Genomic DNA, 22,889 nt, shown 5'->3' with positions numbered 1-22,889 from the left:
CCCTAACCCCAACAGCAACTAGAATAACATATATACAAGTACCCATAGTGGTAACCATCTATGGTTCACCACACAGATATACCATTTATTAACATTTCTCAGACAAGGAATACTTGTCGATAGTCTCTCAAATAAAAATAGAATACAGGATGGCGCACTCAAACTTGAAAGCGTAGAGAAAGGACTGAAAATCTTGGAGAGGGGTAGTGTGTGAAGGAAAGTTGGTTTGAAGAAGTGAAAACAGTCACTTTATAAATATGAGGGAAGTGAAATGGCAAAGCAACAAATTAAACGTGAAAGATAAATGACTTGGTGGGGTTCTATCCCAAAGTCAATTAACTGCATTCAGCAACTGGCTGGAATTCAATGATAAAATCATAGAACAGTACAGCATTTGAGGAGGCTATTCAGCCCATTGTGACTGTGCTAGCTCTTTGAAAGATCTATCCAATTAGTCCCAGTAGCCCCTGCTCTTTACCCATCGCCCTGGAAAAGTTTCCCCTTTGTGTTTATCTGGTTCCCTTATGAAAGTTACTTTTGAATCTACTTCCATCTCTCTTTCACACAGTGCTTTCCAAACTGTAATAACACTGAATAAAAAGTATTTCCTCAAACTGCCTTGTTTATTTACTAATCACTTTAAATCTCTCTCTGGTATCTGACCATCTTCTCCTGGAAACTTTTTCCCCCTTATTTGTGCTATCAAAACTCATCATTATGTTGAATTTCCCTACCAAGGCACCATTTGTAACTTTCCTCGGGTGATTTTGAAATATCCGGGTTAGTAGGAAACTTGTTAGGTCTGTTCTTTCACAGACCACAATGACTTCCTGGCGTCCAGTTACTGTCGACCCCAGGTAACTCCCACCTTCCATCGACGTCAGTATATCCAAACTTCTACTCTTATCCTACCCCCATTGCCTCAAGCTTAAAATTCTCAACTTTGTGTTTAAATTTCTCACCGTTTGCTAACTCTCTAACCTTCACTAGCCCTATAACAACCACCCTGTACAGACTTGTTAAACAGAGCCAAACACTCTGGCTACTTTTGGGGAGTTTTGTTAATGTTTTCATTGTTCCCTGCGTGGCCTTTCCATGTTTATGCATCGCAGCCAAGTTGATCCATTTTGGAGAGAGGTACATCCTGCTGTACAATTGTGGAACATTACAGCACTGGAACAAAACTGTTTTCTCTCCTTTCATGTCTTGATGTCCTGACCGTTATGATGCCTTCAGCACAGCAGGAGGCAAAGTGGGAACTAACAGCAGCACTTGTACAAAACAGGACAAGAACAAAATGATCCAGATCCTGAAGGACTCTTAAATTCTGGTTTCCCAAATCTGAAATTCAGTTTAGTTGCAACACGAGAACTTCAGTAAAGCATTTTTATTGTCACAGGATGTGGGTGTTGCTGGCTAGACCAGCATTTATTGCCCAGCCCTAATTGCCCTTCAGAAGGTGGTGGTGAGCTACCGCCTTGGACCGCTGCAGTCCATGTGTATAAGTACATCCACAGTGCTGTTAGGGAGGGAATTCCAGGATTTTGACCCTGCGACAGTGCAGGAATGACTATATATTTCCAAGTCAGGACAGTGAGTGACTTGGAGGGGAACCTCCAGGTGGTGGTGTTCCCAGGTATCTGCTCCCCTTGTCCTTCTAGACGGTAGTGGGTGAGAGTTTGGGAGGTGCTGTCAAGAGTCTTTAGAAATTTCTACATTGCATCTTGTAGATGGCACACACTGCTATGTCAACACGCTGAATGTTGAAGGTGGTGGATGGGGTGCCAATTCAGTGGGTGGTGCCGAGCTCCTTGTGGTGTTGAAGCACCCATCCAGGCAGATGGAGAATATTCCATCACACCTCTCCTGACTTGTGCTCTGTAGATGGTGGACAAGCTTTGGGGAGCTGAGCTAATCTTGTTGGCATCGTAGTTATATGGCTGGTCCAAGTTCAGTTTCAGGTTAATGGTAGCCCCAGGATGATAGTGGGGGATTTGGATGAGTATTAAGGGGAGATGGTGCGATTCTCTTGTTGGCGATGGCCTTAATGATTAGAATGTTTACACAGACAGTGTGTATTGCTCTAGAATCTGGGTAAAACATGTGCCGATCCCACGAGCTGTCGTTTTTTGTCTGCCAATAAGCACATTATAAATTTAGTCCGTCTAAACCTGGGCTGGGGCGAGAGAAAATATCCCGTTATATAAACAAGGGTGTGGTGGTGGTAATTTGAGGTGAATATGAATAACACCAGCAATGATGGGCATGAGGCTGCTGGTTTCCGGGTGCTGGTTTCTGTGGTGCGTTGGTAATGTAAATAAGCAGAGTGATTAGGGCTGTGGCAGTGCAGTGGTTATTTAACTGAACTAATAATCCAGAAGCCTGCACTAATGATCTGAGAGTTCAAATCCCAACAAGGCAGCTGGGGAATTCAAATTCAGTTAACTCAATAAAATCCGGAATAAAATTCTACCATTGGCAATGGGGACAGTTAAGCTATTATTGCAAAAACAAAATTGGTTCACAGGAAATTTGCTATTCTTGCCTGGCCTACGTGTATATGTAACACCCCCCCTCTCTCTCTCTCTCCCGAGCTACAGCAATCTGGCTGACTCTCAATTGCTGTCTGAAGTGGTTTAGAAAACCACTCGTTTTCAAGAAAACGGCTTACCACCACCACCATCTCGGGGGCAATTAGGATTGGGTGATGAATGCTGACCTTCCCAGTAATGCCCACCCCCTAAGATAAATAAAGCCCCATTGTCTGCTCTGACACTCCCTTCGTTGCTGAAAAGTGACTGCTCTAGTTGTGTTTGCCGTGAGTGGAATTGCAGCTGGAAATTTTGATTTGCAGGACTGAGTGCCTCAGAATGAACACGGCATCAAACACGCACCAGGGAGTTGAAATGAACACTCGGGATGATGTGTGATTTCACAGGGGTAGATTCTGTTGGAGAAATGGGCAGCGAGCCAGGGGTTTGGATGGTGACCTCCAGGAGATGGGACAAAACGAGTGAGGGACACGGTGGTAACAGTGCGATGTAGAATGAAAAGGACAGGTTTTTGACCAGAAAGAAATCAATCAATTTTATTTGCTAATTGCTGTTTTATTTGATCATCCATTTCTAGTACAAAGAAAATTACGATGATGAAGTGACCATCACTGTGGAAAAGGAGCACTTTATGGATGGGTTCTTCCATCAGGTAAGAAGTTGAGACTGAATGGACTGTTGGCAATGTGGTGAGGGGAGGGGGGGTTTGATTTAGCTGTAGGTATCGTGTGGTCCTGTTACAGCTGCTAATACTGGGTAAACGCTCTTGGCAGTGTGTACCCTATTCTTCCCCTTTGTCGTTATTCCTTGTTCCTATTCACACTTTGAAGAGCGTGAGGACAACCCGTTACCAGTGCCACTCTGTACCTGTTTGTTTGTAAAAACATGACGTCCAACAGTTCCCCATTTCCCTTCCTTTCTGAAGAGGAACAGTGATTTGCCTTGTCAGTCACTGCATGCACTGTGGGACCATGCTTGCTGTCTGCGAGCTCCAACAATGCTCCGTGCTGTACTGGGCTGTACAGGAAGAGTGAATACCACAGTGGGTAAATATTGACATGAAAACTTGCCCAATTGAAAAGCCACTTCTGGAAAAGGGCCAGCAATGAAAATAAACGGCTTATCATAAGCAAGGGCCTCTGAAAGCACCAGATGCATTGTGTTATTTACTGTGTGCATTGTTATTTTGTGATCCATTCATGCTTGGTATTTTATGCCAATTCTGTGCTGGTGAACTGGCTGTACAAATACAACTTGTGACTACAGAAAGGTTCACATTCTAGGTTGAAGAAATCCGGACATCCATCGACCGTATTTCCGAAGATGTGGAAGAGGTGAAGAAGAAGCATAGCGTTATCCTATCAGCACCAAACCCTGAAGGGAGTAAGTAACAGCTTGAAAAAAGTTTCAAACTTACAGCTGTGTTAAGGTTATACAGATGTTCTGCTCACAGTTTGATATTAGTGTCATGTGGGTTGGAAGTTGCAGTAGTGAAATGAATTTGGAATTTAACCAGCTCCGACCCACAGCTGCAGGGATGGTGGATGCTGTGCAGTGATGGGATAGAGTTTCTACTGTCTGCACGTTAAATGGATTCCTGACCAAGGCTGGGGTAAACAGGAAATTAGATTTGTAAGGAAGTGGCTATATCACAGCCAAGATTTTTCTGTAAATAGCTGAAAGCCACTTGACAGTATGAAGACTCTCCAGGAAGGAACTCCATGAAGCAGCCCAGCATGTGGACTTCTTAAATATACATACTCATTTGCTAGTGCTTCAGCACGTTGCAGTAATGGCAGGGCGTTTCCTGGATTGGATTTGAGGGCCTTGGTGTGATGGAACCTGTGTTCACCAGCATTTGGAGATGCCGGCGTTGGACTGGGGTAAACACAGTAAGAGTTTTAACAACACCAGGTTAAAGTCCAACAGGTTTATTTGGTAGCAAATGCCATTAGCTTTCGGAGCGCTGCCCCTTCGTCAGATGGAATGGATATCTGCTCTCAAACAGGGCATACAGAGACACAAAATCAAGTTACAGAATCCTGATTAGAATGCGAATCTCTACAGCCAACCAGGTCTTAAAGATACAGACTATGTGAGTGGAGGGAGCATTAAGCACAGGTTAAAGAGATGTGTATTGTCTCCAGACAGGACAGCCACAGAGATTCTGCAAGCCCAGGAGGCAAGCTGTGGGGGTTACTGATAGTGTGCCATAAACCCAAGATCCCGGTTTAGGCCGTCCTCATGTGTGCGGAACTTGGCTATCAGTTTCTGCTCAGCGACTCTGCGCTGTCGTGTGTCGTGAAGGTTGCCTTGGAGAACGCTTACCTGAAGATCAGAGGCTGAATGCCCCTGACCGCTGAAGTGCTCCCCGACAGGAAGAGAACAGTCTTGCCTGATGATTGTCGAGCGGTGTTCGTTCGTCTGTTGTCGTAGCGCCTGCATGGTTTCCCCAATGTACCATGCCTCGGGACATCCTTTCCTGCAGCGTATCAGGTAGACAACGTTGGCCGAGTTGCAAGAGTATGTACCGTGTACCTGGTAGATGGTGTTCTCACGTGAGATGATGGCATCTGTGTCGATGATCCGGCACATCTTGCAGAGGTTGCTGTGGCAGGGTTGTGTGGTGTTGTGGTCACTGTTCTCCTGAAGGCTGGGTAGTTTGCTGCAGACAATGGTCTGTTTGAGGCTATGCGGTTGTTTGAAGGCAAGACTCCTTAACCAGCCTCCAGCAGCAACTCCCCCTGCGGCTGCCTCCAGCATTGCTCCTTAACCAGCCTCCGCGCACATGAGGATGGCCTAAACCGGGATCTTGGGTTTATGGCACACTATCAGTAACCCCCACAGCTTGCCTCCTGGACTTGCAGAATCTCATTGGCTGTCCTGTCTGGAGACAATACACATCTCTTTAACCTGTGCTTAATGCTCCCTCCACTCACATTGTCTGTATCTTTAAGACCTGGTTGGCTGTAGAGATTCGCATTCTAATCAGTATTCTGTAACTTGATTTTGTGTCTCTGTATGCCCTGTTTGAGAGCAGATTTCCACTCCATCTGATGAAGGGGCAGCGCTCCGAAAGCTAATGGCATTTGCTACCAAATAAACCTGTTGGACTTTAACCTGGTGTTGTTAAACTTCTTACTGTGTTCACCAGCATTTCCCAAACTTGGGGCAGAAGGAGTTTAAATTGATTTTGATTTGCTGGTTTCAAGTTTTGATTTGGTTTATTATTGTCACATGTATTAGCATGCAGTGAAAATTATTGTTTCTTGCGCGCTATACAGACAAAGCATACCATTCATAGAGAAGGAAAGGAGAGAGTGCAGAATGTAGTGTTACAGCCATAGCTAGGGTGTAGAGAAAGATCAACTTAATGCAAGGTAAGTCCATTCAAAAGTCTAACAGCAGCAGGGAAGAAGCTGTTCTTGACTTGGTTGGTATGTGACCTCAGACTTTTGTATGTTTTTCCAGAAGGAAGAAGGTGGAAGAGAGAATGTCTGGGGTGCGTGGGGCCCTTAATTATGCTGGCTGCTTTGCCGAGGCAGCGGGAAGTGTAGACCGAGTCAATGGATGGGAGGCTGGTTTGCGTGATGGATTGGGCTACATTCACTACCTTTTGTAGTTTCTTGCAGTCTTGGACAGGGCAGGAGCCATACCAAACTGTGATACAACCAGAAAGAAAGCTTTCTATGGTGCATCTGTAAAAGTTGGTGAGAGTCGTAGCTGACATGCCAAGTGGCTTCTTTGCTGTAAGTTCCAAAAGCGGCCGAAAGCGTGGCTGAAATAGTGGGATTTTATATTTTGGATGTTCGTACTGACACTTTTGTGTACACAGTTCAAGGTATACGAGGATAGAAGGATGCAAATAATTTGATTTAAAAAGTTAATGAACTGAAATTGCAAGTTGTGAACACCCACCTGATGGGTTATTGATAAAAGCAAAATACTGTGGATGCTGGAATCTGAAGCAAGAACAGAAAATGCTGGAAAATCTCAGCACATCTGACAGCATCTGTGAAGAGAGAATAGAGCCAACATTTCGAGTCTGGATGACCCTTCGTCAGAGATGAGATTTACCAGCATTTTCTGTGGGTTGTTGAGTTGATTTAAGCCACACTCAAACATTTGTCATGAACTGCCTCGGTACTTGGGCAGTAATTTTTTTAGTGTTTTAGGCTTGCAACTTGTCGCAGCAGCAAGAGTCTGTTTTAGCTCTATTAGACCATAAGACATAGGAGCAGAATTAGGCCATTCGGCCCATCGAGTCTGCTCCGCCATTCAATCATGGCTGATATTTTTCTCATCCCCATTCTCCTGTTTTTTCCCCATAACCCCTGATCCCCTTATTAATCAAGAACCTATCTATCTCTTGTCTTAAAGACACTCAATGACCTGGCCTCCACATCCTTCTGCGGCAAAGAGTCCCACAGATTCACCACTCTCTGGCTGAAGAAATTCCTCATCTCTGTTTTAAAAGATCGCCCCTTCAGCCTGAGGTTGTGCCCTCTGGTTCTAGTTTTTCCTGCTAGTCGAAACATCCTCTCCACGTCCACTCTATCAAGGCCTCGCAGTATCCTGTAAGTTTCAATAAGATCCCCCTCATCCTTCTAAACTCCAACGAGACCCAGAGTCCTCAACCGTTCCTCATACGACAAACTCTTCATTCCAGGGACCATTGGCTAAACTATATGATAAAATGTTAATATTTTCTATAAATTTGTACATTTAATTTGCAATATGTTGAGCTGAAATTTCATTGCCATTCCATGTTTGGCTGAGTAATTTTCTTGTCGACTAGTCTGAGGGGGTGGTTGAATTAAGGTGTTAGCAGATTCGATAAGGTTGATGGAAAGAATCTATTCCCCCTGGTGGTGGGGGAGTCCAGAACAAGGGGCAAAACCTTGAAATTAGAACCAGGCCATTCAGGGTGATGTTAGGAAGCACTTCCTCTCTCAAAAAGGAGTGAAAATCTCAAACTCCCAAAAAGCTGAAGAGATTAACTGAAAATGTCAGTATTGAGATTGATAGATTTTTGTTAACCAGGGGTATATTTGGGGGGGGGGGGCACATGATGCACACGGGAATAACTGTTTCCATGAGCTCTGGTGCTACTCAGCCTGACATCCTTTCATTTATCGCGTTTACACAGCTTATACTTACCTCATCCGGGAGTGAGAACTCCATATGTCCCTGGAAGATTTCTGGTTAAGCATTGGTGACAAAATGCTGAAAAATATTAAGAATGCTGTCGACCAGAGATATCAGTCGGAAGTAACTGGGGTGAAGCAGACTCCTCAACATGGTGGCTCAGTGAACAAGCCAGCGCTCAACCTGACACACAATGGCATTACAACTGATGACTGCTAATGTTATTAAGGTCATTGATGAGAAACTCAGTTTTAGTGCAAAATATCAGTGCTCATTCTATACAAGTGCAGAATTCTGGCAAAAGGCTTGATGAAGCATAAGAGAGAATTGTTAATTTCGGAAATGCAGCTTCCATGGTTGAGGTTCCCCCGACAATCCTTGGAAAACCAACCTGGTACGTCAGAATTCCTTGACCATCTGGAGAACGGAGGCCAGAGTAAAAACACCTGGACTTCTGGTTTGCCAGAAGGAGCTGATGGTGAGCTCCCAGTTAAATTCTTTGAGAGCCGGCTACCACATTTCCTTAGTTTAGAAACGAAAGGTGTGTACATTAAGTTAGAAAGAGCACAAGTTATCCTGTCTCTGAGACCACGGGGCAATCAGTGACCCCGGCTCACAATTATGCGTTTCCATAACTTCAAGGATCGCCAAAGAGTATTGGAGGCAGCCAGACGTAATGGGGCCTTGCTCTATGAGGGAGTGAAAGGTTTTTTCCAAGGTTTCTCAGCGGAGATACATAAAAACTAGGAGCAGGAGTAGGCCATCTGGCCCCTCGAGCCTGTTCCGCCATTCAATAAGATCATAGCTGATCTTTCTGTGGACTCAGCTCCACTTACCCGCCCACTCACCATAACCCTTAATTCCTTTACTGTTCAAAAATTTATCTATCTTTGCCTTAAAAACATCCAATGAGGTAGCCTCAACTGCTTCACTGGGCAGGGAATTCCACAGATTCACAACCCCTTGGGTGAAGAAGTTCCTCCTCAACTCAGTCCTAAATCTGCTTCCCCTTATTTTGAGGCCATGCCCCCTAGTTCTAGTTTCACCCACCAGTGGAAACAACTTCCCTACTTCTATCTTATCTATTCCCTTCATAATCTTAAATGTTTCTATAAGATCTCCCCTCATTCTTCTGGATTCCAATGAGTATAGCCCCAGTCTACTCAGTCTCTCCTCATAAGCCAACCCTCTCAACTCTGTAATCAACCTAGTGAATCTCCTCTGCACCCCCTCCAGTGCCAGTATATCCTTTCTCAAATAAGGAGACCAAAACTGTACACAGTACTCCAGTTGTGACCTCACCAGCACCCTATACAGCTGCAACATAATCTTGCTGTTTTTAAACTCCATCCCTCTAGCAATGAAGGACAAAATTCCATTTGCCTTCTTAATTACCTGCTGCACCTGCAAACCAACTCCTTGTGATACTTGCACAAGGACAGCAGGTCCCTCTGCACAGCAGCATGCTGCAATTTTTTACCATTTAAATAATCCATTTTGTTGTTATTCCTACCACAATGGATGACCTCACATTTACCAACATTGTACTCCATCTGCCAGACCCTCGCCCACTCACTTAGACTATCTATATCCCTTTGCAGACTTTCAGCGTCCTCTGCGCACTTTGCTCTGCCCCTCATCTTAGTGTCATCTACGAATTTTGACACACTACACTTGGTCTCCAAATCATCTATGTAAATCGTAAACAATTGCGGTCCCAACACTGATCCCTGAGGCACACCACTAGTCACTGATCGCCAACCAGAAAAACACCCATTTACCCCCACTCTTTGCTTTCTGTTAGTTAACCAATCCTCTATCCATGCTAATACATTACCCGTAACACCGTGCATCTTTATCTTATGTAACAGCCTTTGGTGCGGCATCTTGTCAAATGCCTTCTGGAAATCCAGATACACCACATCCACAGGTTCCCCATTGTCCACTGCACATGTAATGTTCTCAAGGAATTTCGCCAAATTAGTCAAACATGACCTGCCCTTCATGAACCCATGCTGCGTCTTACCAATGGGACAATTTATATCCAGATGTCTCGCTATTTCTTCCCTGATGATAGATTCAAGCATTTTCCCTACTACAGAAGTTAAGCTAACCGGCCTATAGTTACCTGCCTTTTGTCTCCCTCCTTTTTTAAACAGTGGCGTCACATTTGCTGTTTTCCAATCTGCGGGAACCACCCCAGAGTCCAGCGAATCTTGTTAAATTACCACTAGTGCATTTGCTGTACAACAGAGGCACAAGGACTTCGATGAAGTTAGAAGAGGACTGAAGGCCATTGGAGTGTAATTTGCCTGACTGTATCCTGCTACTCTGAGTGACATTTGACAACTCTATAAAAACGTTTAACAATCCAGCAAGACATGTGAACTCTGTGGGAGGCAATAATTTGGAGTAGCAGACTGCAGTTCAGTGTAAAATCCAGGCTCTCTCCCTTGTCATTAGAACTCCTTCCTGATTGTGTTGGTATTTGTCATGGTGACAGGTGATCCAGTAATTGAGTTTTTATGCTTTACACTGGCAGGGATTCCCCTTTGTCCTCAATGGAAAACACTCCTCAGCATGCTCCTTCCAGTTAAGGAATGAAGGAATGCGATGTGTAGGTTGTACAACACTAAGGCTGTGTTTAAAAAAAATCCTTCTTTTCTTTTCATCCCTACACTTGTAATGGTGGTATATGTTTTATTGTCTCCTTTGCTCTGATCATAATTATGAGTAACGCCATGGGAGATGGACGAGTGGCTTAAGTCTTAATAGGAGGGGTTAGAATGCAGGAAGGGTGTTCTGTATTTGCCCTTTTTGAGGCATATCTTTTTTTTTTGATGAGAAGGATTTTGGTTTGTAGGTATAGCCCTACAGGGCTTCATCTTTGAATAAAGAACAGGACAGCACAGGAACAGGCCCTTCGGCCCACCAAGCCTGTGCTGACACAATGTAACATTCTAAACTAAAGACCTTTTGCGCCTCTGCGGTCCGTATCCCTCTGTTCCCTACCTATTCATGTATCCGTCAAGATGCTCTTCAACGTGGCTATTGTATCTGCTTCTACCACCACCTCTGGCAGTGCATTCCAGACACTTAACACTCTGTTTTTTAAAAAAAAAACTTGCCTCTCACATCACCTTTAAACTCTCCTCCTTTTAAACCTATGTCCCCTCATAATTGACATTTCTACCCTGAGAAAAAGAATCTCCATTCTCTCCATGTGCCTCATAATTTTGTAAACTTCTATCAGGTCACCCCTCAGCCTCTGACCAAGTAAAAATCAAGTTTGTCCAATCTCTCCTCATAGCCAATAGCATCCAAATCAGGCAATATCCTTGTAAACCTTTTCTTTCAATAAAACCTGCTGTGTGTCAGTTTGAATCAACAGATGCAAACCACAGTTTCCTTTTGTTTAAAACCCATAAGCCCTAACATTGCACCAAGAAAATTGCTTTGTTTGTGGCAACCTTAAAAAGGCTGGCACAACATTGTGAGTTTGAGTCACGAGAAGATTCTCTTCACGATTGTCAAGTTTGTGATCTCCAAAATGAGGCTATCTAAAGAACTTTGCTTACTGAACATGCTTTGACTTTAAAGGCAGCAGTAGAAATCGCAGTGTGGCTGGAACTGGCTGTGACAGAGGCTTCACAATTTGGTGCGGGATTGAAGATCCACAAGTTGGGAACTGCACGTAAGAAGTCAAAAGAGCAACAAGCATGTCAGAGATGTGCCAGAAAGGAGCCATTCAGCGAGTGAAGCTGGAGCAAGGATAGACAATGCCAGAATTGTGACAAAATAGATCACGTTGCAGCAGCTTGCTGGGCTAGATCAGCTTCCCCTAAGAATATTCAGAAGAATGAGTACCTTCAAGAAGAACAAATTGCATTCTACAAAGAGTTTACAACAAGGAAGAGAATAATTCCGACTATGAAGATAGGAAAGTCTAAAAATATGATAAAGGACTCCAATACCCTGATATTAACCCTGATAAATGTGAGGTGATTCATTTTGGTAGGACTAATTTAAATGTGGATTACAGGGTCAAAGGTAGGGTTCTGAAGACTGTGGAGGAACAGAGAGATCTTGGGGTCCATATCCACAGATCTCTGAAGGTTGCCACTCAAGTGGATAGAGCTGTGAAGAAGGCCTATAGTGTGTTAGCTTTTATTAACGGGGTTGGAGTTTAAGAGCCATGGGGTTATGCTGCAACTGTACAGGACCTTGGTGAGACCACATTTGGAATATTGTGTGCAGTTCTGGTCACCTCACTATAAGAAGGATGTGGAAGCGCTGGAAAGAGCGCAGAGGAGATTTACCAGGATGCTGCCTGGTTTGGAGGGGTAGGTCTTATGAGGAAAGGTTGAAGGAGCTAGGGCTGTTCTCTCTGGAGCGGAGGAGGCTGAGGGGAGACTTAATAGAGGTTTATAAAATGATGAAGGGGATAGATAGTGAACGTTCAAAGACTATTTCCTTGGGTGGATGGAGCTATTACAAGGGGGCATAACTATAGGGTTCATGGTGGGAGATATAGGAAGGATATCAGAGGTAGGTTCTTTACGCAGAGTGGTTGGGGTGTGGAATGGACTGCCTGCAGTGATAGTGGAGTCAGACATTTTAGGAACATTTAAGCGGTTATTGGATAGGCACATGGAGCACACCAGGATGATAGGGAGTGGGATAGCTTGATCTTGGTTTCAGATAAAGCTCGGCACAACATCGTGGGCCGAAGGGCCTGTTCTGTGCTGTACTGTTCTATGTTCTTAATACAAGGGAATCACATAAATTCTGAATGATTTCAAAGTGGATGGAAGTTGATACTGGTGCTGCGTATCTTTAATTCTGGAAGCTACATACCAACAAAAGCCGAAGCATCTTCCTTTAAAATCTGCTGTAAGGACATACATGGAAGAGATTATTGCACCAAGGTCAATGTAGAGTTGAGTGAACAAACAGTGGCTTTGCCCCTCCATGTGGTCCGTGGTAATTTTCCAACTCCTTTTGGGATATCGTGGTTGGAGAAGATTAAGCTTAATTGGAGTGCTGTCAATAGATCGGTCAAAACAGACCGACAGCACCCTCTGGATAAATGTATTTGAAGAGACACTTGGCTCGATGAAGGGAGTTCAAGTGAAACCCAAGGTAAAACATAATAGTCAACCAAAAGGTCTCTGCAAAAGTGGTGACACATGCAATTCATCCTAAGGTTGAAGAAGAATTACTATGACTTGTGAACACTTAGTGAGTCACTGAGCTACTCACATCATACCTGTTATGAAACCAGATGGTTCAGTTTATATTTGTGGTGATTTTAAAACAATGATAAATCCAGTGTTGTGTGCTAATCGATATTCACTTCCTTTCATTGAAGATTTGTTTGCTGGGATATCAGGTGGGCAGGAATTTGGCAAGATTGATCTTTCAGAAGCATATGTACAGATGAATGTAGCTGCTGAGTCTCAGCCATTGTTTGCCATTGTTACTCAAAGGTCTTTTGGAATAACATCCACACCAACCCTATTCCAAAGATCAATGGATCAGATTTTAAGTGGTCTCTCTGGTGTACACTGTTATCTCAATACTCTAATTATAGGGTACAGTGAACAAGAGCATTTGAGTAATTTAGGTGCAAAGTGGAATGTCTTCAAGCACATGGTCTGTGTATCAAGAAAGAAAAGTGACTTTTGCCAGATGTCAGTCCACTATTTGGGTTACATTATTGACAGGCCAACACAAAGCACCTAAAAAGATGGATGCTATTTTAGAAGCACTATATCTAGTGAATGACACAATTGAGGACCTTTCTAGGATTAGTACAATATTTCTTCCTAACTGAGCTATGTTATTGAAGTCATTGCATTATTTGCTGTGTGTGTAACGGTCTTTAGACTGCGTAAAATGTGAGAAAGCATACAAGGATGTCAAAGATGCTTTGCAGAACTCTGAAGTATTGGTTCATTTTAATCCAAAACTACCATAACTGCTTGCTTACAATGCTTCACCTTATGGAGTAGGGGCAGTAGTTTCACTTTTCACACCTTCAGGAGAAGAATGACCTTTTCATATACTCTGTCAGAGTCGGCACTAGTCAATGCTCACCTAGCAAAACTTGGTGAAATGTTTGCAAGATTTGGTAAACCAGAACAGTTAGTGACATTGGTTCACAGTTTATCTCACGAGTTTGATGATCTTAATGTAAATGGTATTCAGCATATAAAATCCACACCTTGTCCATCAACCCTTGGATTGGCTGAAAGATTCGTACAATGTTTGAAAAATTAATTAAAAGCTTCAAAAGAGCAAGGTTCGTTATGTCACGTGAATAGCTTTTTAGCATCTTAAAGAAGTACTACTAGTGTGGCTACCCAAAGTTTATCTGTATTACTACTCTTGAAGAGAAAGTTGAGAACTAAGTCTGATTTATTACCTCCAGAAACCTCGGTGATAGAACGTCAACAACAATCTCAAGTTGCTAGATAAGAAGTGAGGGCAAAACAATATTCATTTCAGCAATGAGATCGAGTGTTCGTGCGAGTGAGAAATGGGAACTAGCCATAGTTTTGCAAAAACAGGTCCAATTCTGCACTCAGTTCCTTCTCTATGATTAGTCTGCTTTGTCCATATAGCGCGCAAGTAACGATACTTTTCACTGTATACTAATACATGTGACAATAATAAATCAAATCACAATTTCTTACACTGTTCAAGCTGGCGATGAACTAGTTTGGCGACACCATGCTGAACAATTGCTGTCATCTCAATGATTTCTGAATCATCTCCAGAGTACCACCAACTTGTTTAGTCCTTAGTGCTGTGAATACTACCGGAGAAATAGCTGAGTTGCCTGTTGATTGTGTCTTCGCTACAATAGCCTGGGAGAACGATGCAGAATTAGTTCCAAACGAAGTGTCTGCTGAAGTTCCAAATCATACTTCTCGGGTCAGGGGCTGCCAAATTCCAGAACGTTGGATGAACCAAAAGGGTTAGACATCCTCCTGATCAACTTTATTGATGTGTAATGATGCACAGTGTCTAGAGTATTCTTGATCCTATGTATGATGTTGTAATAGTTGGTGTCATCACCGATGTAAAGGGGGTGGGATGTTGTATGATATTAGGGGGGTTTCACAGGCTCCTGCCTTTACTTTCAGTTTGTACCCTACAGTGCAGAGTCAACATGTGCAAACCACAGCTTTTCTATTTAAAACCCCCAACACAGGGCATTACAGTAATGCTATTGAATGTCAAGTGGTGATGGTTAAACCCTCTTGTTGGAAATGGTCATTGCCTGGCACTTGTGTGGCATGAATGTTGTTTGCCACGTGTTAACCCAAGCCTGGATATTGTCCAGCTCCTAACCGTCGAGAAACAACCTGTCAGTATCTATTGTTCATTGTTGTTTCCTGGCTCCACCCAAACAAATTCTACCTCTTGTTCTTCCGATCTAAGATTCTCTCTCGCTAATATACTGATCTCATCCTTTAACTATTTCACCTTCATCCTTGAATATTCAGTTCCCAGCTTTGGTCACCCAGCAGCCACCCTTCTGGAATGGTAATTGGGTCACACCTGTTTACTTCCATTTGTGCTGTCAGTTCATCAATCTTGTTGCAAATGCTGAGTACATTCAGAGAGCACCCAACTCCTTTTATTATTTTCACAACCAGGGGCAGCACGGTGTCACAGTGGTTAGCACTGCTGTCTCACAGCGCCAGGGACCTGGGTTCAATTCACGGCTTGGGTCACTGTCTGTACAGAGTTTGCACGTTCTCCCCGTGTCTGCGTGGGTTTCCTCCAGGTACTCCAGCTTCCCCCCCCCCCCCCCTCAGTCCAAAAGACATGCTGGTTAGGTGCATTGGCCATGTTAAATTCTCCCTCCAGTGTACCTGAACAGGCACCAGAGTGAGGCAACTGGGGAATTTTCACAGTAACTTCATTGCAGTGTTAATGTAAGCCTGTTTGTGACAATCGATTAACTTTAAATTGTGTGGCAGCTGGCAGTGGTCCACTGGACACGAGAATTTTATTAATGTCATGAACATTTCTCCCTGACTGGTCCATTTTCTGCCACTTTCAAGAAACGGGAAATCATGCATTTCAATAGCTGCCGTCAGTGGTGGTGGAGGCAAACTCAATAGGGTCTTTTAAGAGACTCCTGGATGAGTACATGGGACTTAATAGGATGGAGGGTTATAGGTAGGCCTAAAAGGTAGGGATATGTTTGGCACAACTTGTGCGGCCGAAGGGCCTGTTTTGTGCTGTAGTTTTTCTATGTTTCTTTCTATGTTTCTATGCTGCCTGAGTGGACTAAAACCCTCTACCCTTCCAAGGACCATATCCCTCTATTCCCATCCTATTCATGTATTTGCCAAGACACTGCTTATAAGTCACTATCGTATCTGCTTCCACTACCTCCCCTGGCAGCGAGTTCCAGGCACCCACCACCCTCTGTTTAAAAAAAAAACTTGCCTCGTACATCTCCTTGAAACCTTGCCCCTCGCACCTTAAACCTATGCCCCCTAGTAATTGACTCTTCCACTCTGAGGGGGGAAAAGAACTTCTGACTATCCACTCTGTCCATGCCCCTCATAATCTTGTAGACTTCTATCAGGTCGCCCCTCAACCTCTGTCGTTCCAGTGAGAACAAATCAAGTTTCTCCAACCTCTCCTCATTACTAATGCCCTCCATACCAGGCAACATCCTGGTAAATCTTTTCTGTACCCTCTCCAAAACCTCCACATCCTTCTGGTAGTGTGGCCACCAGAATTGAACACTATTCTGAGTTGTGTTCGACCAGCAATGGAGCCAAGGTGGGTGGAAGTGGTTAAGCGGCAGTTTCGCCATGAGTTCACTGAATGGTAGAACAGGCCCGAGAGGCTGAGTGGTTCCTCTTGTTCCTATTTAATCTGAAAATTTGAGCAAAACATAAAAGGAACAAGAGTGGGTCATAAGGCCCCTCGAATCTGCTCCACTATTCAATAAGATCATTATGGCTCATCTAACTGAACTGTGCTTTCTTGGCCTATCCCCATATTTCTTGATTCTCTTCTTGTCCCTCAGTCGTGACGATAACATATGCATGATAAAATGCTGACAAAAAATTATGGCAAAGCATCGAGCTACACTTTGTCATCTTTTTTGGTCAGCATTATAATTGGCGCTGCACAGAGCTGCTGACTTATTCAACATCTGTATGTTTTGCCTTGGTGTCCAGGAAGCACTGAGACATTGTTTTTTTTTGCCTTGAATTGGAGAATCTGCAGCTGACAGCTGAGTGTGAGAGAAGGCTGGCTGGCAGATAAATACTACACATGTCAGACCTACTACGCAAAGATATGACACTGGCACTCTAGGGAAGTATGTTTAACAATGCTACTGAAACAGGAAAAGAAGCACTTGCCTCTTCCTCATTTTAAAGTCCTTATTAAAATGACTTTACACAAGTTCCATCGAAACCCTATTCAGTTAGACTTGACACCTTCAAGTACAGATTGTGGCCAAGAAGTTATGTTTGTTTCAAAATAACTACACGTAGTTTTTACTGTATTTTTAGTACAGTTTCAGCAATAATCCAAACTCATCATCTTTTGTTCTTGATTGTGTAATTACAGCTTTTTGAAACTTGGTTATTGTCGGGATCTGCGCTGGTCCACCTCTGTGATACTTTCTTAACACCCAATCAACATGAAGGGCCTCCACTAACATTGTACCAAGATCTCATCTCAGCTCTCATCATTGTTAATGTTATTGCAGGAGCAAATGTGAAGTCAGTCAACTTGGCAGGAAAAAATGAGAGGAGGCAATGTGAATACATGGATTTGAATATCGTTGTCATCACAGAGAGAGGGACAGGACTGGCAACTCAACATCCCTGGGTATAGGATCTTCAGGGGAGAGTGTAAAGGAGGAGGTGGTGTCACATTTGTCACAGTCAGTTGCTACAGTAAGGAGGGACAATATCTTGGAAGGGCCTTTAAATGAGGCTTTGTGGGTAAAGCTTAGGAATAACAAGAGGGCAGGCACATTGTTGGGAGTGTATTATAGGCCCCCAAACAGTCAGCGGGCAATAGAGGAGCAGATATGTAGACAATTCACTGAGGTTGTATAAAAATAATGGGGTTATTATACTAGGGGATTTCACCTTCCCCAACATTAATTGAGATATTCACTGTAAAGGGTTTGAAGGGGGCAGATTTCTTGAAATGTGCTCAGGAGAGATTTTTATCTCAATATGTAGAAGGTCCAACAAGGGAAGGCGCAGTGCTGGATCTAATTCTAGGAAACCAGACTGGACTGGTAATCGAGATGGCAGTGGGAGAGCATTTTAGTGATAGCAACCACAACCCAGTACAATTTCAGTTTGTTATGGAAAAGAAAAAAGATGGTCGGAAAAAAGATTCGGATTGGGGGATGGCGGATTTGATTAAAATAAGGCAGGATCTGGTGGCTAAGGTTAGGGAGGTTCCCAAGATATTCAGTTAGTATATTAAGGGGTAGAGTAGGGCCCATTAGGGGGCGGCACAGTGGTTAGCACTGCTGCCTCACAGCGCCAGGGACCCGAGTTCGATTCCTGGCTTGGGCCACTGCCTGTGTGGAGTCTGCACATTCTCCCCGTGTCTGCATGGGTTTCCTTCCACAGTCCAAAAGACTTGCTGGTTAGGTGCATTGGCCATGCTAAATTCTCCCTCGGTGTACCCGAGCAGGCGCTGGAGTGTGGCGACTAGGGGATTTTCTCTAACTTCATTGCAGTGTTAATGTAAGCCTACTTGTGACACTAATAATTATACATGGGAGATTGATAAAGAAGGTGAAAGCGCTTGAGATCCAGGGTATCTTCAGTGCATTGTTATGCTCAGTGCAGTTGTGGCAAATCTACTCCTTTTTAAGGCCATGGGTCCAGTTGCTGTGCCTTTAAGGTCAGTTAGCGACCAAGTGACATCGGGAAGCTCACAATAAAAATTGGAGGAAATGACTGACAGGTGAGAACTTTGCTCAGGTAGCAGAGGATCTCTGAGTTATTAACAGGAAGCTGCTCCTCAATATTATTCTGCTGTTAACTTTTTAAAACCACAGTTTGAAGTGAAGGTACCTGTGCAAGTTAATTATTGATTGCCAAATGCTCATCAGCTTCAGGCTCAAGATCCACAACCGGCTAAATTGTTAAAGTGCAGCATTACAGATCATAGAGTCCCTACAGTGCAGAAGGAGGCCATTCAGCCCATCGAACCTGCACCAACCACAATCCCACCCAGGCCCAATCCCTGTAACCCCACACATTTACCCTGTTGGTCCCCCGACACTAAGGTGCAATTTAGCACGGCCAATCAACCGAACCTGCACATCTTTCGGAGTGTGGGAGGAAACCGGAGCACCCGGAGGAAACCCACGCAGACACGGGGAGAATGTGCAAACTCCACACCGACAGTCACCCAAGCCGGGAATCGAACCCGGGTCCCTGGCGCTGTGAGACAGCAGTGCTAACCACTGTGCTGTCATGCCATAGATCTGTATTTCTGTTTCTACCTGAATTCTGTAGAAGCCAGTCCAAATCGGGACCCTGCTGAGATGACACTTTGCTGTCAGGCAGCATGTGTTTATCAGCAGTCAATTCCATTGATCCAGTCGGACTGAGTGATTTTTGTGCTCCTGGATGCTGAGCTGAAGCTATCAATTTTCAAAGTTGCAGCCAGATTCCCTGTGGTCTGCAGCTCACGTTGCAGCAGTGAGTCACCCTCTGCAGGACTCTGAACCTCACCACGCATTTAAATGCATCCGGCAATGTGATCACAAAAGTTGCAACTGAACACACCATCTCGCTGTGAAGCTGGTTCTTGGTTGCTTTGGCAGTATTTTATTGATATTGTTGGAATCCTGTGGTCATATGCAGGAAATCCATAGACCTAATAGTTTCTGTTTGCACACACTTTATAGAGCCATGACGCACTTTCCCTACACCAGAAAGAGGGATCAGATTTATCAGTGATTTGATTTATTAACGTCACATGTATTAGCATGTAGTGAAAAGTATTGTTTCTTGCGTGCTACACTGACAAAGCATACCGTTCATAGAGAAGGAAAGGAGAGAGTGCAGAATGTAGTGTCACAGTCCTAGCTAGGGTGTAGAGAAAGATCAACTTAATGTGAGGTAAGTCCATTCAAAAATCTGATGGCAGCAGGGAAGAAGCTGTTCTTGAGTCGGTTAGTACGTGACCTCAAATTGCCAGGACTAGCCAGTGTGTCATAGTCGTACAGCGCAGAAAAGGCCCTTCAGCCCATCGAGTCTACACCAACAATAACTACCATTTAAATCGCGCTAATCCCATTTTCCAGCACCTGTCCCATATCCTTGAATGTTTCAAGTGCTCACCCAAATGCTTTTTAAAGGTTGTAAGGTTTTCAGCCCCCATTACCTTCCCAGGCAGCACATTCCAGGTTCTCATCGTCCTCCGTGAATTTCATTTTCAAATCTGTTCTGAACCTCCTTTCCCTTACCCTACAACTATACCCCTAAAAGTGTGTGTGGTTGTTGTTGGAGATTGACCAGCTTAAATGATGCAGCACAGCACTGGCAAACAGGGGTAGTCATATAAAAGCAAGGAGGTTATACCAAGCCTTTTCCAAATCATTAGTTGGGCCTCAACAGGAGAATTGTCCCAGTTCTGTGCGCCACACTTTAGGAAGGATATCAAGACCTTGGAGAAGGTACAGAGGCGATTTGCCAGAATGGTAACAGAATGAGGGATTTTAGGTTAAAGTGAGATTTAATTGAGGTATTTTAATTGAATTAATGAGGCAGGTGCAGCAATCATTTAGGAAGACAAGTGGCATGTTGGCCTTTATTGCAAGAGGAGTTGAGCACAGCAATAAAGTTGCCTTGTTACAATTGTACAGGGTTTTGATGACAACACGTCTGAATAATAGAATAGAAGAATCATAGAATCCCTATGGCGCAGAAAGAGACCATTGGGCCCATCGAGCCTGCATCGACCACAATCCCACCCAGGCCCTATCCTCAATCCCCAGCGCGATTTAAATGGGGCGGCACAGTAGCACAGTGGTTAGCACTGCTGCTTCACAACTCCAGGGTCCTGGGTTCGATTCCCGGCTCGGGTCACTGTCTGTGTGGAGTTTGCACATTCTCCTCGTGTCTGCGTGGGTTTCCTCCGGTTGCTCCGGTTTCCTCCCACAGTCCAAAGATGTGCGGGTTAAGTTGATTGGCCAGGTTAAAAAAAAAAATTGCCCCTTAGAGTCCTGAGATGCGTAGGTTAGTGGGATTAGTGGGTAAATATGTGGGGGTAGGGCCTGGGTGGGATTGTGGTCGGTGCAGACTCGATGGGCCGAATGACCTCCTTCTGCACTGTAGGGTTTCTATGATTTCTATGATAACTGTATGTATTTACCCCAGCTAATCTCCTTGACACGGGTGATTTAGCATGGCCAAGCCGTGCAACCTGCACATCTTTGGAGTGTGGGAGGAAACCGGAGCACTTGGAGGAAACTCGCGCAGACACGGGAGAACGTGTAAACTCCACAGTGTCACCTGAGGCCGGAATTGAACCTGGGTCCCTGGCGCTGAGAGGCAGCAGTGCTAACCACTGTGCCACCGTGTCATTTTGCTCTGTTTAATTTGCCAACTCGCATTGGAGGCGTTAATGAAGATTCACTAAACTGTTCCTTGGGATGAGGGGAAGGTGCTATGATCGGCTGAGTAAATTGGGCCTAGATTCTCTGAATTTAGAAGAATGGGAGTTGATCTCATTAAAGATTATGAAGGGGCTTGATGAATGCTGAAAGGTTGTTTCTGCTGGTCGGAGAACCTCATTAGAGCGAATCATTTAGGACTGAGATGAGAAATTGCTTCACTCAGCTGTGAATTCTCTCCCCTCTCAAGGATTGTGAATGTTCCACTGTTTGAGATGTCTACGACTGGTATACATGATGTGGAGATGCCGGCGTTGGACTGGGGTAAACACAGTAAGAAGTTTAACAACACGTTAAAGTCCAACAGGTTTATTTGGTAGCAAAAGCCACACAAGCTTTCGGAGCTCCAAGCCCCTTCTTCAGGTGAGTGGGAATTCTGTTCAAACAGGGCATATAAAGACACAGACTCAATTTACATGAATAATGGTTGGAATGCGAATACTTACAGCTAATCAAGTCATGATTAGCTGTAAGTATTCGCATTCCAACCATTATTCATGTAAATTGAGTCTGTGTCTTTATATGCCCTGTTCGTGAACAGAATTCCCACTCACCTGAAGAAGGGGCTTGGAGCTCCGAAAGCTTGCGTGGCTTTTGCTACCAAATAAACCTGTTGGACTTTAACGTGTTGTTAAACTTCTTACTACGACTGGTATACACAGGTTTTGGTGCTTCAGGGTGAGGGATAGAGCCAGGAAGTGGAGTTGAGGTCAACAATCAGCTGTGATATTGGATGGCGGAACAGGCTCAGTTGGTCATATGGTCTACTCCTATTTCTTAGAAACATAGAAACTAGAAGCAGGAGTAGGCCATGTGGCCCTTTGAGCCTGCTCTGTCAATCATTTTGATCATGGCTGATCATCAAATTCAATATCCTGATCCTGCCTCCCGCCTCCCCCATCCCCATGTCCCTTGATCCTTTTACCCCAAGAGCAATATCTAATTTCTTCTTGAAATCAGACAATGTTTTGGCCTCAACTATATTCTGTGGTAGTGAATTCCACACATTCACCACCCTCTGGGTGAAGAAACTTCTCACCTCAGTTCTAAAAGGTTTACCCCTTATCCTCAAACTATCACCCCTAGTTCTGGACTTCCCCACCATTGGGGACATTCTTTCTGAACCGAACCCTGTTAGAATTTTATAAGTTTGAGATCTGCATTTAAAGTGGAGGTATTTTGATAGAGACAGGAGGGTCAGTTAGCAGAGGGGACAGATGTAAGATAATTAGCAAAAGACCAAGTAGGGAATCATGCTGTCTAGTTCAGACCCTAGTTTAAGATTATCTGGTATTAAATAGCAGAATCCCACTCCCTGTGCCGGGTCTGCCAAAGTTGGTGGAATCTGACCCATTACTAACCCATAGAGTCAGCTTGAACTAGAGAGACTCTGCTTATCTCCCCACCCATCCCCTTTCAGCTGGTGTGGTTTGATGTGCTTGCTTGTTAAGCCTGGACAGCATAATTCAGCTTATATTTGGCTGATG

At 44.1% G+C, this 22,889-nt stretch overlaps 1 protein-coding gene across 1 annotated transcript in view; it reads left to right on the top strand.

The window, feature by feature from the left end:
• LOC144502827 (syntaxin-2-like) overlaps positions 1 to 22,889 on the top strand; it is a 70,658-nt gene that overhangs the window by 11,194 nt on the left and 36,575 nt on the right. Inside the window, exons 2-3 of the mRNA XM_078227135.1 lie at positions 3,130 to 3,204; positions 3,836 to 3,935. Coding sequence (XP_078083261.1) covers positions 3,130 to 3,204; positions 3,836 to 3,935 — 175 coding nt within the window. The remainder of the gene's footprint in view (positions 1 to 3,129; positions 3,205 to 3,835; positions 3,936 to 22,889) is intronic.

The sequence above is a fragment of the Mustelus asterias genome, chromosome 13 (genome assembly GCF_964213995.1).
Source record: "Mustelus asterias chromosome 13, sMusAst1.hap1.1, whole genome shotgun sequence".
Classification (NCBI taxonomy): domain Eukaryota; kingdom Metazoa; phylum Chordata; class Chondrichthyes; order Carcharhiniformes; family Triakidae; genus Mustelus; species Mustelus asterias.
This window is presented reverse-complemented; position numbering and strand designations above follow the sequence as displayed.